General features: G+C 43.2%; 2 protein-coding genes across 3 annotated transcripts in view; both read left to right on the top strand.

Annotated features, from left to right (window-relative positions):
- The window catches only part of LOC128360974 (heavy metal-binding protein HIP-like), a 78,487-nt gene extending 77,602 nt beyond the window's left edge, over window positions 1-885 (top strand). The window contains exon 12 of one of the 2 annotated variants that reach the window (XM_053321543.1): window positions 463-885. In XM_053321543.1, the coding sequence (XP_053177518.1) occupies window positions 463-743 (281 nt within the window). In that variant the 3' untranslated portion in view covers window positions 744-885. The remainder of the gene's footprint in view (window positions 1-462) is intronic. The other variant, XM_053321542.1, reaches the window with a different exon arrangement.
- A 1,724-nt stretch (window positions 886-2,609) lies between these two features.
- LOC128359997 (complement C1q-like protein 2) lies at window positions 2,610-17,014 on the top strand. The gene is made up of 5 exons (XM_053320311.1): window positions 2,610-2,686; window positions 5,471-5,529; window positions 6,996-7,058; window positions 7,162-7,290; window positions 16,574-17,014. The coding sequence occupies exons 1-5, from the start codon at window positions 2,610-2,612 to the stop codon at window positions 16,852-16,854; spliced, it is 609 nt and encodes a 202-aa protein (XP_053176286.1). The 3' UTR covers window positions 16,855-17,014.
- The last annotated feature ends 757 nt before the right edge of the window (window positions 17,015-17,771 follow it).

Genomic DNA, 17,771 nt, shown 5'->3' with positions numbered 1-17,771 from the left:
TGTAATTACATTTCATGTGGTGACTGATCAGGTTCTCATGATGAAGTGAGTTTGTCGTTTATGCAGTTTTGTGAAACCTTTTCAAAACCTTTGCACAGACATTTACAGAGTTACAGAGAAATCACAAGAGAATGATTTGTTCTGTAAAGGCTTTGAGAGGCTTTTGCTCTGTTTTAAGGTGCTCACTTATATCTCTCTGTTATATCACTTTCTATAAACCTTATGGGATGCAAACTGACTCACTGAATGTGTAACTGAGAGCTCTCAACTTTTACAGACTATACAGTCTCTGAGTAATGTGATGTTAACAAAGCAAGAGCACTGAACAACTATTCCTTCAGATTAGACAAACCCACTTACAGCAGCCTGACCAAAGTATCGAGAAGCAACAGCGTACTGAACTCAGAGAAGAGGTAGTTCAACAGCAGGAAAAAGCTTCACTGATTTTCTCCTCTGTTGCAGGTCTCTTCACAGCCCCAGTCAGAGGAGCCTACTACTTCTCATTCACTACACTGGATGGCCGGAGTAACGTATTCAGGCGTGTTTATCTCTATCGCAATGACAAGAGAGTGTTGTTCAGTTATAATTACAGTTCAAGTCACAGGGAAAGTGTTTCTAATTCACTGGTTCTTCAGCTGGAAAAGGGGGATGTGGTCTACCTGGTTTTACCTGCTGGTCATAGTGTATTCGACGATGCTAGTGATTTTACTTCCTTTAATGGATTTCTGCTTTTTCCACTGTGAGACTCAAACATGAGAATTGATTTACCCCCAAATGTTTGGCATAGTGTATAAACAAGTCATACAGTATTCATGTGTATATGAAAGGATGCACATTGTTGCTGCGTTGACTTTGCTCTGCAACAAACTATATATGAAATAAAAGAATGAATATGAGGTTAAAGTGCTTGTCTCTGACTTTAATTTGGGGATATTTAAACCTGAGTCTGGGAAAACCAACACATACACACAAAAAGATCAGACACTGAAATCCCATTTATCAACTCATTAGTTCAAATGATGATCTGATGATAATTCAGAATTAAAGGATAGGTTCACAATTGTTCATGTCTGTTTTAAAACAGCAGTCAGGTGCTTATATTAAGACTGAAAGAGGTTTCCTTCACTGAAATCATTCCTCCTTTTCATGCTGGCTAATAAAATATCTTCTTCAAATGTGCTTTTGATGAAAGTGATGAAGGACCAAAATCCAGTGTGTTCAGTGTTCACAGTTATTTTGTGCAAAAGTGCATTTAAAAGTAGATGATCAGCTTCTATTGAGCTTCAGCAGTGTGAGTTATTATATCAAGTGATATCTGACACATTTACAGACACCCTCCCCTACATTTAAGAGTAGGCTTAAAACTTTCCTTTGTGATAAAGCTTATAGTTAAGGCTCTTAGAGCTCTTAGCTTATGCTGCTATAGGCTTAGACTGCCGGGGGACTCCCATGATGCACTGAGCTCCTCTCTCCTCCTCCCTCGTCTCTCTATCCATCCATCTATATCCATTAATATTCATGTTCTATTAATTGCATTCAATAAGCTAAACTTCTTCCCCGGAGTTGTCTGTGCTTTCTGGTCTCACAGGTAATCTGGGCCTGTAGACGTCTGGATGACAGATTCCAGTCCCAGACCTTCAATGTGCTTCTCTCCTCTATCCTTCCTTTCTCTACTCTCAACCCCAACCGGTTGAGGCGGTGGAATGCCTTCTCCAAGTCCACAAAACACATGTGGACTGGTTGGGCAAACTCCCATGCACCCTCAAGAATGTGTAGAGCTGGTCCACAGTTCCACGGCCTGGATGAAAACCAAACAACTCCTCCTGAATCCGAGGTTCGACTATCGGACGGACCCTCCTCTCCAGCATCCCTGAATACACCTTACCAGGGAGGCTGACGAGTGTGATTCCCCTAGTTGGAACACACCCTCCGGTCCCCCTTCTTAAAAAGAGGGACCATCACCCCAGTTTGCCAATCCAGAGGCACTGCCCCGGATGTCCAAGCGATGCTGCAGAGTCGTGTCAACAATGACAGCCCCACAACATCCAGGGCCTTGAGGAACTCAGGGCGGATCTCATCCAACCCCGGGGCCCTCCCACCGAGGAGCTTTTTGACCACCTTGGCGACCTCCACCCCAGAGATAGCAGAGTCCACACCAGAGCCCCCAGGCCCTGCTTCCTTACCGGAAGGCTTGTTGTTGGGATTGAGGAGGTCTTCGAAGTATTCCTTCCACCGATCCACAATGTCCCGAGTCGAGGTCAGCAGCACACCGTCCCCACTGTACACTGTGTTGACGGCGCACTGCTTCATCCTCCTGAGACGCTGGATGATGGTCCAAAATCTCTTCGAAGCCGTCCGGAATCTTTTTCAATCGCCTCGCCAAACTCCTCCCGGTTTTTGCCTCAGCGAGCGCCGCAGCTGCACTCTGCTTGGCCTGCCGGTACCTGCCTGTTGCCTCCGGAGTCCCACAGGCCAATAAGGCCCTATAGGACTCCTTCTTTACCTTAACAGCATACCTCGCCGCCGGTGTCCACCAGCAGGTTCAGGGATTGCCGCCACGACAGGCACCAACCACCTTGCGGCCACAGCTCCGGTCGGCCGCCTTAACAATGGAGGCACGGAACATGGCCCACTTGGACTCAATGTCCCCTGCCTCCTCCGGTACGTGGTTGAAGCTCTCCCGAAGGTGGTAGTTGAAACTCTCTCTGACAGGAAACTCTGTCAGACGTTCCCAGCAGACCCTCACAATACGTTTGGGTCTGCCAGATCTGGCTGGCATCCTCCCCCGCCATCGGAGCCAACTCACCACCAGGTGCTGATCAGTTGACAGCTCCGCCCCTCTCTACACCCGAGTGTCCAAGACATGCGGCCGCAAGTCCGACGACACAACTACAAAGTCAATCATCGAACTGCGGCCTAGGGTGTCCTGGTGCCAAGTGCACATATGGACACCCTTATACTTGAACACAGTGTTTGTTATGGACAATCTGTGATGAGCACAGAAGTCCAATAACAGAACACCGCTCGGGTTCAGATCGGGGGGGCCGTTCCTCCCAATCACACCCTTCCAGGTCTCACTGTCTCATCCAACATGGGCGTTGAAGTCCCCCAGCAGAACGAGGGAATCCCCAGGGGGAGTGCTTTCCAGCATCCCCTCCAAGGAGTCCAAAAAAGGTTGATACTCTGACCTGCTGTTTGGACCATAGGCACAAACAACAGTCAGGATCCGTCCACCCACCCAAAGGCGGAGGGAGGCTACCCTCTCGTCTACCGGGTAAACTCCAACATACGGGCACCCAGCCGGGGGGCAATAAGTATCGCCTCTCCAGAGTGGACGAGAGTCCAACCCCTCTCGAGAAGATTGGTTCCAGAGCCCATGCTGTGTGTCGATGTGAGGCAGACTATATCTAGCCGGAACTTCTCAACCTCGCGCACCAGCTCAGGCTCCTTCCCCACCAGAGAGGTGACATTCCACGTCCCTAGAGCTAGCTTCTGCAGCCGAGGGTTGGACTGCCAAGGTCCCCGCCTTCGGCTGCCGCCCAGCTCACAATGCACCAGACCCCTTTGGCCCCTCTCACTGGTGGTGAGTCTGTAGGAGCGGGGTCCCATGTCCCCTCTTCGGGCCGTGCCTGGCCGGGCCCCATTGGCAAAGGCCCGGCCACCAGGCTCTCGCCCCCAGCCCCACCCCCAGGCCTAGCTCCAGGGGGGGCCCCCGGTGACCCGCGTCCGGGCAAGGGACACGAAAAACCATGTATCTTCTTCATCATTAGGGTCTTCGGAGCTACCCTTTGTCTGGCCCCTCCCCCCGGACCTGTTTGCCATGGGAGACCCTACCAGGGGCATAAAAGCCCCCAACAACTGAGCTCCTGGGGTCATTGGGATGCGCAAACCCCTCCACCACGATAAGGTCGTAGCTCAGGGAGGGGCTGTACCAAAGTAAATCTCTTATTAGTCATTTTTATGTCTCTTTTTGGTAGTTTTTAGGTTTCGTTGGTCTATCTTTTATCACTTTTTGGGGAAAAAACTGCAGAAAATGAGCAGAACTTTCTGAAAGTGTGGGGTTTATTGTATAACCATTAGAGCCATCAGTCTTCACTGCTACATCATAAAAAGACTTTGACTTGAGTAAAGTTGAATCAGTACTACTTTTACCAGTCTTTCTTATACACAAGTATCTGAACTTCTGCTTAATATAAATACAGAATGGAAGAAGCTTTAATCACCTCTGCTGTGGAGCATTAAACCTGAAACTGAAGAGCAGAGAAAGCTACGATGGAGTATTAGGGGAAATTACCAGAATAAAGTAGTAATTTTACATTAAAATGAGGAATGTTGAGCATCTTGTGAAGTTATACTTTGGTATCAGTTTCACAAATGAGAACATATTTAATCTTTTGGCACATCAGCATCACATGGAAACTAAAAGACTGACTTTGTTCTTATCATCTCTTTACTCTACAAACTTTCACAGCCAATGGTTTTGAAAGATTCTAACTTGTTGTTTGCTTTTAGTTCAGTGTTGAAGGATCTTTGGTGCTATTTTTGCATTCGTTATCAAAGACACCTGTTTAATTCTCATACAGCAGTTCAGTGACCTGTTTTACGTGGATATAAAGACGGGAACTGAACGAGTGGTGTCAGACTGCATCTTGCTGTCTAAAGAGGTGATATTTCACAATGAGGCGTGCTGCAGCTTTTCTGGCGTTGCTGCTCTGTCTGTACTGGACGAGGGCTCAGGGTGAGAGTGGAGGGCTGACAGGGAATGATATCACTCAGACGGAGATTCAGTCTGAGATCCTGGGTGTCAAATCAACCAGTGATCAGACCAACATCACCCCTGACATCTGGGCTGAGCTGAAGGAGCTGAGAGACATGGCCATCGAACACAGTGTGGAGCTGAGGAACACCAAGAGCAAGATGGAGAAGCTGGAGCAGGAGAATACAGGTTCATTCACATAGTGATCAACACATTCATGCAATGTTCACATAGACATTACTTTTAGGAGTAATTTACTGCTTTTATTCCAGCCATACAGACCAGACTGACAGCCAGTGAACACAAGAATGCAGAGCTCCAGAAAGAGAACACAGGTAAGCTACGACAATCAATAACATGTAAAAACTTTTCTTTTTTTATGTATGCTACCAATGATAATACATTTATTTGATATTAATGTGTTGTTCAGGATGAACCTTTGCCAGTTTTAATTCCCAAAATGACTGAAGAGAAGTCAAAAGATATTTATCTACTTAGGAGAGATACATTCAATATGAGATTTTGAATCTGGCTGTTGATTAATTATGAATTTGATTATTAATTTTGCCTTCTAAAGATAAGAGAAGATAAGAACAAAGGTCAGTCTCCATAGTGATCATGTTAACAACTTGAAACCTGCTGACTATAAACATACTTCACAATGATATTAATGTTAAATGTGTTGACAGTGTTGGAGGCCAGAATGACCGTCAGTGAAAACGAGGTGGAGGAGCTCAGGAACGAGGTGGTGAAGCTGAAGATAGAGAGTGCAGGTAAACTGATTATATCATTATTAAGAACAACAGTAAGCTGCAAAGTACAAAGCTAGTTTATTAGCTACACATACAAGTGTTTCAAATTCCAGTTATGTAGATTATCTCCTAAAAATGTTGAATGTGTTCTCAGATATGATGGCCAGATTGAAAATCAGTGCGGGGTTGAGCATTGCTCAGCGGGTAGAGCACCCGCCCCATGTGTTGAGGCTATAGTCCTCGTTGCAGGTGACCCCGGTTCGAATCCCGCACCGAGCGGTCTTGTCCTGCGTGTCATTCCCCTCTCTCTCTGCCTCCTGTTTCCTGTCTATCTCCACTATCCTGTACATTAAAGGCAAAAAAGCCCGAAAAATATACTTTAAAAAAAAAAAAAGAAAATCAGTGAACATGTGATGGAGGAACTCAAGATGGAGAACACAGATAAACTGCAACAATCAATAAAATGTAAAAAAAAAAACAAAACACTGCATGCTGAACAATTATTAATCTGATTATTAATTGTGCCTTCTATTGCAGATCTTCTAGACAGAGTAACATCATTTGAAGATAAGAACAAAGGTCAGTCTCCATAGTGATCATGTTAACAACTTGAAACCTGCTGATCATAAACATACTTCACAATAATATTAATGTTAAATGTGTTGACAGTGTTGGAGGCCAGAATGAACGTCAGTGAAAACGAGGTGGAGCAGCTGAAGATAGAGAGTGCAGGTAAACTGATTATATCATTATTAAAGTCCGTGTAAAGTAAGAATAAATATATGTTCTGAGTTTCACATACCACAGAAAAGTGTGTTGTTAACCACCCTGCCAAATTTGAATTATTAAAAAATCGCCAAATATATGAAACTAGGCTTCAAAGTTGTGTAAAACCACAGACTGTTTAGAAGAAAAGTCTTTTTCTCTGCTACCAAACGCTGTGGGAGTTCCTGCCGAGTCCGCTGAAGCCCTGCCCCCTACCAAGTGTCACCTGTCAATCAAAGTCACCACTTCTACCAGAAACATGGACGCTACGTCTGAGAGCTTTCTGCTTCTAACTCAGCTGCTAGCTATGCAGCTAACCCGGCGGCTAACTTGGCTGCTAGCTCGTTGGCTCACTCGGCTGCTAGCTCGGCGGCTAACTGTAGACTGTAGTAGTAGTAGTAGTCTGTGCTGAATGTATTTGTACCTCTACAGCAGCAGGGGCGGGTTTATGCTAATCACTAAATCCTGAACACAGAAATCTTGAAACACAGTTTGTGAAACCTAGCTCCACAATTCAAATCTAAATGGTTGAAATGCTTTTTACACCTTTTTTAGAAATACATTTATGACCTATTTAATGTGTTTAGAAGAAAATGTATGAATTCACTTTACATGGTATTTAAGAACAGCAGTAAGCTGCAAAGTACACAGCTGCTATTTTATTAGCTACACGGTTATGTAGATTATCTCCTTTTAAATAAAAATGTTGAATGTGTTTACAGATATGATGGCCAGATTGAAAATCAGTGAAAACGAGGTGGAGGAGCTCAAGAGACAGAATGCAGGTAAACTGCTTATATTATTATTAATACAATACAATTTGTTCATCAGCTGTTTATAAGTGGAGCTATTGTTTTCCTCTATGTGAATCTTCTCACATCCACACAGACCAACCAAAGGTGGCGTTCTCACTTGGTCTCACTGACAGCGGACGTATTGGACCCTTCAATACTGACATCACACTTAAGTTCAGTAAAGTCATCACCAACTTTGGTCAGGTCTACAGTCCATCTACAGGTACTCACCTCTTTCTGCTACACACACAAATGAACTATTATAATGTAATGAACTCATTTTAATTTGTTTGTTAGATGTTTTAATATGTATTCATTGTTACAGCTTTCACTCCATCTTTTGTAATGACTTTTTTTCTCCACTATGGCTCCAGCTGCACACTTTTTGAGGAGACATTTCTCTTTGAATTGGCCCTTTTAAGATTTCACCTATTTGACCTTTTACAGTACATCATAACACTTTTAATGGAGTTTCTCTGTGTCCTCTCAGAGGGTTTGAGCCAGGCCGTTGGTTCTTTGCCAGCATTGAGTCATGTGTGTGATTTTGTGTTATGTACAGTAATTACATTTCATGTCGTGACTGATCAGGTTCTCATGATGAAGTGAGTTTGTCGTTTATGCAGTTTTGTGAAACCTTTTCAAAACCTTTGCACAGACATTTACAGAGTTACAGAGAAAACACAAGAGAATGATTTGTTCTGCGAAGGCTTTGAGAGGCTTTTGCTCTGTTTTAAGGTGCTCACTTATATCTCTCTGTTATATCACTTTCTATAAACCTTATGGGATGCAAACTGACTCACTGAATGTGTAACTGAGAGCTCTCAACTTTTACAGACTATACAGTCTCTGAGTAATGTGATTTTAACAAAGCAAGAGCACTGAACAACTATTCCTTCAGATTAGACAAACCCACTTACAGCAGCCTGACCAAAGTATTGAGAAGCAACAGCGTACTGAACTCAGAGAAGAGGTAGTTCAACAGCAGGAAAAAGCTTCACTGATTTTCTCCTCTGTTGCAGGTCTCTTCACAGCCCCAGTCAGAGGAGCCTACTACTTCTCATTCAATATACTGGATAACCGGAATAACGCATGGAGGCGTGTTTATCTCTATCACAATGACAAGAGAGTGTTGTTCAGTTATAATCGCAGTATTTATGAAAGGGAAAGTGTTTCTAATTCACTGGTTCTTCAGCTGGAAAAGGGGGACGTGGTCTACCTGGTTTTACCTGCCAGCTATAGTGTATTCGATAGTGCTGATGATCATACTACCTTTAATGGATTTCTGCTTTTTCCACTGTGAGACTCAAACATGAGAATTGATTTACCCCCAAATGTTTGGCATAGTGTATAAACAAGTCCTACAGTATTCATGTGTATATGAAAGGATGCACATTGTTGCTGTGTTGACTTTGCTCTGCAACAAACTACATATGAAATAAAAGAATGAATATGAGGTTAAAGTGCTGTCTCTGACTTTAATTTGGGAATATTTAAACCTGAGTCTGGGAAAACCAACACATACACACAAAAAGATCAGACACTGAAATCCCATTTATCAACTCATTAGTTCAAATGATGATCAGATGATAATTCAGCATTAAAGGATAGCTTCACAATTGTTCATGTCTGTTTTAAAACAGCAGTCAGGTGCTTATATGAAGACTGAAAGAGGTTTCCTTCACTGAAATCATTCCTCCTTTTCATGCTGGCTAATAAAATATCTTCTTCAGATGTGCTTTTGATGAAAGTGATGAAGGACCAAAATCCAGTGTGTTCAGTCGTCACAGTTATTTTGTGCTAAAGTGCATTTAAAAGTAGATGATCAGCTTCTATTGAGCTTCAGCAGTGTGAGTTATTATATCAAGTGATATCTGACACATTTACAGACACCCTCCCCTACATTTAAGAGTAGGCTTAAAACTTTCCTTTTTGATAAAATTTATAGTTAGGGCTCTTAGAGCTCTTAGCTTATGCTGCTATAGACTTAGACTGCTGGGGGATTCCCATGATGCACTGAGCTACTCTCTCCTCCTCCCTCTCTCTCTCTATCCATCCATCTATATCCATTAACATGCATGTACTATTAATGCATACAATAAGCTGAACTTCTCCCCCGGAGTTGTCTGTGCTCTCTGGTCTCACAGGTAATCTGGGCCTGTAGACGTCCGGATGACGGATTCCAGTCCCGGACCTTCTAGCTTCATTGTTGATTTTCATTGTGCTTCTCTCCTCTATCCTTCCTTTCTCTCCTCTCAACCTCAACCGGTCGAGGCGGTGGAATGCCTTCTCCAAGTCCACAAAACACATGTGGACTGGTTGGGCAAACTCCCATGCACCCTCAAGGATCCTGCAGAGGGTGTAGAGCTGGTCCACAGTTCCACGGCCTGCACGAAAACCAAACAACTCCTCCTGAATCCGAGGTTCGACTATCCGACGGACCCTCCTCTCCAGCACCCCCGAATTGACCTTACCAGGGAGGCTGACGAATGTGATTCCCCTGTAGTTGGAACACACCCTCCGGTCCCCCTTCTTAAAAAGAGGGACCACCACCCCAGTCTGCCAATCCAGAGGCACTGCCCCCGATGTCCAAGCGATGCTGCAGAGTCGTGTCAACAATGACAGTCCCACAACATCCAGGGCCTTGAGGAACTCAGGGCGGATCTCATCCAACCCCGAGGCCCTCCCACCGAGGAGCTTTTTGACCACCTCGGCGACCTCCATCCCAGAGATAGCAGAGTCCACACCAGAGCCCCCAGGCCCTGCTTCCTTACCGGAAGGCTTGTTGGTGGGATTGAGGAGGTCTTCGAAGTATTCCTTCCACCGATCCACAATGTCCCGAGTCGAGGTCAGCAGCACACCGTCCCCACTGTACACTGTGTTGACGGCACACTGCTTCCCCCTCCTGAGACGCGGAATGGTGGTCCAGAATCTCTTCGAAGTCATCCGGAAGTCTTTTTCCATGGCCTGCCCTCCCATGTCCAGGATTTTGCCTCAGCGACCGCCGCAGCTGCACTCTGTTTGTCCTGCCGGTACCTGCCTGCTGCCTCTGGAGTCCCACAGGCCAAAAAGGTCCTATAGGACTCCTTCTTCAGCTTGACGGCATCCCTCACCGCCAGTGTCCACCAGCGGGTTCAGGGATTGCCGCCACGACAGGCAGCGACCACAGCTCCGGTCGGCTGCCTTAACAATGGAGGCACGGAACATGGCCCACCCGGACTCAATGTCCTCCGCCGTCCTGTCAGAGAGAGTTGAAACTCTCTCTGACAGGAGACTCTGCCAGACGTTCCCAGCAGACCCTCACAATACGTTTGGGTCTGCCAGATCTGACCGGCATCCTCCCCCACCATCGTAGCCAACTCACCAGTTGCTGATCAGTTGACAGCTCCGCCCCTCTCTTCACCCGAGTGTCCAAGACATGCGGCCGCAAGTCCGACGACACAACTACAAAGTCAATCATCGAACTGCGGCCTAGGGTGTCCTGGTGCCAAGTGCACATATGGACACCCTTATGCTTGAACATGGTGTTCGTTATGGACAATCTGTGACAGGCACAGAAGTCCAATAACAGAACACCACTTGGGTTGAGATCAGGGGGGCCGTTCCTCCCAATCACACCTTTCCAGATCTCACTGTGGCTACCAACATGGGCGTTGAAGTCCCCCAGCAGAACGAGGGAATCCCCAGGGGGAGTGCTTTCCAGCACCGCCTCCAAGGAGTCCAAAAAAGGTTGATACTCTGAGCTGCTGTTTGGACCATAGGCACAAACAACAGTCAGGATCCGTCCCCCCACCCGAAGGCGGAGGGAGGCTACTCTCTCGACTACCGAGGTAAACTCCAACATACAGGCACCAAGCCGGGGGGCAATAAGTATTGCCACTCCAGAGTGGACAAGAGTCCAACCCCTCTCGAGAAGACTGGTTCCAGAGTCCTTGCTGTGCATCGAGGTGAGGCCGACTATATCTAGCCGGAACTTCTCAACCTCGCGCACCAGCTCAGGCTCCTTCCCCACCAGAGAGGTGACATTCCACGTCCATAGAGCTAGCTGCTGCAGCCGAGGGTCGGACCGCCAAGGTCCCCGCCTTCAGCTGCCGCCCAGCTCACAATGCACCCCACCGCTTTGGCCCCTCCCACTGGTGGTGAGTCTGTGGAAGCGGGGTCCCATGTCCCCTCTTCGGGCTGTGCTTGGCCGTGCCCCATGGGCGAAGGCCCAGCCACCAGGCTCTCGCCCCCGAACCCCACCCCCCGGCCTGGCTCCATTGGGGGCCCCCGGTGATCCGCGTCCGGGCAGTGGACATGAAAAACCATGTATTTTCTTCATCATTAGGGTCTTTTGAGGTACCCTTTGTCTGGCCCCTCCCCCCAGACCTGTTTGCCATGGGAGACCCTACCAGGGGCATAAAAGCCCCCGACAACTGAGCTCCTGGGATCATTGGGCAAACCCTTCCACCACGATAAGGTAGTAGCTCAGGGAGGGGCTATACCAAAGTAAATCTCTTATTAGATATTGTTATGTCTCCTTTTGGTAGTTTTTAGGTTTCGTTAGTCTATTTTTTATCACTTTTTGGAGAAAAGACAGCAGAAAATGAGCAGAACTTTCTGGAAGTGTGGGGTTTATTGTATAACCATTAGAGCCATCAGTCTTCACTGCTACATCATGAAAAGACTTTGACTTGCGTAAAGGACTTCAGTAAAGTTGAATCAGTACTTTTACTTTTACCAGTCTTTCTTTTACACAAGTATCTGAACTTCTACTTAATATAAATACAGAATGGAAGAAGCTTTAATCACCTCTGCTGTGGAGCATTAAACCTGAAACTGAAGAGCAGAGAAAGCTACGATGGAGTATTAGGGGAAATTACCAGAATAAAGTAGTAATTTTACATTAAAATGAGGAATGTTCAGCATCTTGTGAAGTTATACTTTGGTATCAGTTTCACAAATGAGAACATATTTAATCTTTTGGCACATCAGCATCACATGGAAACTAAAAGACTGACTTTGTTCTTATCATCTCTTTACTCTACAAACTTTCACAGCCAATGGTTTTGAAAGATTCTAACTTGTTGTTTGCTTTTAGTTCAGTGTTGAAGGATCTTTGGTGCTATTTTTGCATTCGTTATCAAAGACACCTGTTTAATTCTCATACAGCAGTTCAGTGACCTGTTTTACGTGGATATAAAGACAGGAACTGAACGAGTGGTGTCAGACTGCATCTTGCTGTCTAAAGAGGTGATATTTCACAATGAGGCGTGCTGCAGCTTTTCTGGTGTTGCTGCTCTGTCTGTACTGGACGGGGGCTCAGGGTGAGAGTGGAGGGCTGACAGGGAATGATATCACCCAGACGGAGATTCAGTCTGAGATCCTGGGTTTCAAATCAACCAGTGATCAGACCAACATCACCCCTGACATCTGGGCTGAGCTGAAGGAGCTGAGAGACATGGCCATCGAACACAGTGTGGAGCTGAGGAACAGCAAGAGCAAGATGGAGAAGCTGGAGCAGGAGAATACAGGTTCATTCACATAGTGATCAACACATTCATGCAATGTTCACATAGACATTACTTTTAGGAGTAATTTACTGCTTTTATTCCAGCCATACAGGCCAGACTGACAGCCAGTGAATACAAGAATGCAGAGCTCCAGAAAGAGAACACAGGTAAGCTACGACAATCAATAACATGTTGAAACTTTTCTTTTTTTATGTATGCTACCAATGATAATACATTTATTTGATATTAATGTGTTGTTCAGGATGAACCTTCGCCAATTTTAATTTCTAAAAATGACTGAAGAGAAGTCAAAAGATATTTATCTACTTAGGAGAGATACATTCAATATGGGATTTTGAATCTGGCTGTTAATTTATTATGAATGTGATTATTAATTTTACCTTCTAAAGATAAGAGAAGATAAGAACAAAGTTCAGTCTCCATAGTGATCATGTTAACAACTTGAAACCTGCTGACTATAAACATACTTCACAATAATATTAATGTTAAATGTGTTGACAGTGTTGGAGGCCAGAATGAACGCCAGTGAAAACGAGGTGGTGAAGCTGAAGATAGAGAGTGCAGGTAAACTGATTATATCATTATTAAGAACAGTAAGCTGCAAAGTACAAAGCTAGTTTATTAGCTACACATACAAGTATTTCAAGTTCCAGTTATGTAGATTATCTCCTAAAAATGTTGAATGTGTTCTCAGATATGATGGCCAGATTGAAAATCAGTGAACATGTGATGGAGGAGCTCAAGATGGAGAACACAGGTAAACTGCAATAATCAATAAAATGTAAAAAAACAAAAAACAAAAAAACAAAACACTGCATGCTGAACAAAGGTCAGTCTCCATAGTGATCATGTTAACAACTTGTAGATTATCTCCTAAAAATGTTGAATGTGTTCTCAGATATGATGGCCAGATTGAAAATCAGTGAAGATGTGATGGAGGAGCTCAAGATGGAGAACACAGGTAAACTGCAATAATCAATAAAATGTAAAAAAACAAAAAACAAAAAAACAAAACACTGCATGCTGAACAAAGGTCAGTCTCCATAGTGATCATGTTAACAACTTGAAACCTGCTGACCATAAACATACTTCACAATAATATTAATGTTAAATGTGTTGACAGTGTTGGAGGCCAGAATGACCGCCAGTGAAAATGAGGTGGTGAAGCTGAAGACAGAGAGTGCAGGTAAACTGATTATATCATTATTAAAGTCTGTGTAAAGTAAGAATAAATATGTGTTCTGAGTTTGACATATTACGGAAAAGTGTGTTGTTAACCACCCTGCCAAATTTGAATGATTAAAAAAATTGCCAAATATATGAAATTAAGTTTCAAAATTGTGTAAAACCACAGACTGTTTAGAAGAAAACTCTTTTTCTCTGCTACCAAACGCTGTGGGCGTTCTGACAGGGAATGATATCACTCAGACGGAGATTCAGTCTGAGATCCTGGGTGTCAAATCAACCAGTAATCAGACCAACATCACCCCTGACATCTGGGCTGAGTTGAAGGAGCTGAGAGACATGGCCATCGAACACAGTGTGGAGCTGAGGAACAGCAAGAGCAAGATGGAGAAGCTGGAGCAGGAGAATACAGGTTCATTCACATAGTGATCAACACATTCATGCAATGTTCATATAGACATTACTTTTAGGAGTAATTTACTGCTTTTATTCCAGCCATACAGGCCAGACTGACAGCCAGTGAATACAAGAATGCAGGTAGATATTTATATTTTATACAATACTATAAAATTAATTTATGTTTCTGGTTATTTTTCTTGTCAAACTTTTTTAACATGTCTACTGATATTAATATCTAAGATTCAAAATAAAGCTTTTACTGAAAAACTTAAAATGTATTCACAGTTTTGGAAAATGTGGTCAAAGAGCTCCAGAGAGAGAACACAGGTAAGCTACGACAATCAATAACATGTAAAAACTTTTCTTTTTTTATGTATGCTACCAATGATAATACATTTATTTGATATTAATGTGTTGTTCAGGATGAACCTTTGCCAGTTTTAATTCCCAAAATGACTGAAGAGAAGTCACAGGATATTTATCTACTTAGGAGAGATACATTCAATATGAGATTTTGAATATGGCTGTTGATTAATTATTAATCTGATTATTAATTGTGCCTTCTAAAAATAAGAGAAGATAAGAACAAAGGTCAGTCTCCATAGTGATCATGTTAACGATTTGAGACCTGCTGACCATAAACATACTTCACAATGATATTAATGTTAAATGTGTTGACAGTGTTGGAGGCCAGAATGAACGTCAGTGAAAACGAGGTGGTGAAGCTGAAGATAGAGAGTGCAGGTAAACTGATTATATCATTATTAAGAACAGTAAGCTGCAAAGTACAAAGCTAGTTTATTAGCTACACATACAAGTATTTCAAATTCCAATTATGTAGATTATCTCCTAAAAATGTTGAATGTGTTCTCAGATATGATGGCCAGATTGAAAATCAGTGAAGATGTGATGGAGGAGCTCAAGATGGAGAACACAGGTAAACTGCAACAATCAATAAAATGTAAAAAAACAAAAAACAAAAAAACAAAACACTGCATGCTGAACAAAGTTCAGTCTCCATAGTGATCATGTTAACAACTTGAAACCTGCTGACCATGAACATACTTCACAATAATATTAATGTTAAATATGTTGACAGTGTTGGAGGCCAGAATGAACGTCAGTGAAAACGAGGTGGTGAAGCTGAAGACAGAGAGTGCAGGTAAACTGATTATATCATTATTAAAGTCTGTGTAAAGTAAGAATAAATATGTGTTCTGAGTTTGACATACCACAGAAAAGTGTGTTGTTAACCACCCTGCCAAATTTGAATGATTAAAAAAATTGCCAAATATATGAAATTAAGTTTCAAAATTGTGTAAAACCACAGACTGTTTAGAAGAAAACTCTTTTTCTCTGCTACCAAACGCTGTGGGCGTTCCCGCCGAGTCCGCTGAAGCCCCGCCCCTACCAAGTGGTGTCACCAGTCAATCAAAGTCACCACCTCTACCAGAAACATGGACGCTTCATCTGAGAGCTTACTGCTGCTAACTAAGCTGCTAGCTTGGTGGCTAACTCGACGGCTAACTCGGCGGCTAGCTCGACGGCTAACTCGGCTGCTAGCTCGGCGGCTAATTCGACGGCTAACTCAGCTGCTAGCTCGGCGGCTAACTCAGCTAACTGGCTAACTGTAGACTGTCGTAGTAGTAGTGTGTGCTGAATGGATTTATACCTCTACCTAAATGGTTGAAATGTTTTTTACGCCTTTCCTTTTAGAAATATATTTGTGACCTATTTAATGTGTTTAGAAGAAAATGTCTGACAACACTTTACACAGTCTCAAGAACAGCAGTAAGCTGCCTAGTACACAGCTGCTAGTTTATTAGCTACACAGTTATGTAGATTATCTCCTTTAAAATAAAAATGTTGAATGTGTTTACAGATATGATGACCAGATTGAAAATCTGTGAAAACGAGGTGGAGGAGCTCAAGAAACAGAATGCAGGTAAACTGCTTATATCATTATTAATACAATACAATTTGTTCATCAACTGTTTATAAGTGGAGCTATTTTTTTCCTCTATGTGAATCTTCTCACATCCACACAGACCAACCAAAGGTGGCGTTCTCACTTGGTCTCACTCGCAGCGGACAAATTGGACCCTTCAATACTAACATCACACTTAAGTTCAGTAAAGTCATCACCAACGTTGGTCAGGTCTACAGTCCAACTACAGGTACTCACCTCTTTCTGCTACACACACAAATGAACTATTATAATGTAATGAACTCATTTTAATTTGTTTGTTAGATGTTTTAATACGTATTCATTGTTACAGCTTTCACTCCATCTTTTGTAATGACTTTTTGTCTCCACTATGGCTCCAGCTGCACACTTTTTGAGGAGGAGACATTTCTCTTTGAATTGGCCCTTTTAAGATTTCACCTATTTGAACTTTTACTCTGTTGCAGGTCTCTTCACAGCCCCAGTCAGAGGAGCCTACTACTTCTCATTCACTACAATGGATATCCGGGCTAGTGTAACCAGGCGTATTTTTCTCTATCACAATGACAAGAGAGTGTTGTACAGTCATAATTACAATGCAAATGGCTACGATACTGTTTCTAATTCACTGGTTCTTCAGCTGGAAAAGGGGGATGTGGTCTACCTGGTTTTACCTGCTGGCCAGAGTGTATTCGATGATGGTAATGATTATACTTTCTTTAATGGATTTCTGCTTTTTCCACTGTGAGACTCAAACATGAGAATTGATTTACCCCCAAATGTTTGGCATAGTGTATAAACAAGTCATACAGTATTCATGTGTATATGAAAGGATGCACATTGTTGCTGTGTTGACTTTGCTCTGCAACAAACTACATATGAAATAAAAGAATGAATATGAGGTTAAAGTGCTGTCTCTGACTTTAATTTGGGGATATTTAAACCTGAGTCTGGGAAAACCAACACATACACACAAAAAGATCAGACACTGAAATCCCATTTATCAACTCATTAGTTCAAATGATGATCTGATGATAATCCAGCATTAAAGGATAGCTTCACAATTGTTCATGTCTGTTTTAAAACAGCAGTCAGGTGCTTATATGAAGACTGAAAGAGGTTTCCTTCACTGAAATCATTCCTCCTTTTCATGCTGGCTTATATTATTACTGGACTATACGCCGTTAGACAAACATGTTCTTACTAGATGTCTGTCTGATGGTGTTGTCACTAAATTTAAAGAAATAATTCCATCAGTACTGAACTCAATACCATGTCTCAATACAACCGAGATGACTTATTCTGACTTTAGTCCCCCCCAGATTGACTGTGTTGTTGATAGTGCTGCAGACTCACTGAGAAAAACTCTGAACTCCATCGCCCCTCTAAAAAAGAAGGTAATTAAACAACAGAGAACAGCTCCATGGTACAATTCCCAAACCAGACAATTAAAGCAAACTTCACGAAAATTAGAAAGACTATGGCGTTCTACTAAATCAGAAGAATCTCACTTAGCCTGGCAAAACAGTCTTAAAGCATATAAGAAGGCCCTCCGTAACGCCAGAGTCGCCTACTACTCATCACTGATAGAGGAGAATAAAAACAGTCCAAGGTTTCTTTTCAGTACTCTGGCTAAACTGACAAAGAGCCACAATACTACTGATC

Source organism: Scomber japonicus, chromosome 6 (genome assembly GCF_027409825.1).
Source record: "Scomber japonicus isolate fScoJap1 chromosome 6, fScoJap1.pri, whole genome shotgun sequence".
Lineage (NCBI taxonomy): Eukaryota > Metazoa > Chordata > Actinopteri > Scombriformes > Scombridae > Scomber > Scomber japonicus.
This window is presented reverse-complemented; position numbering and strand designations above follow the sequence as displayed.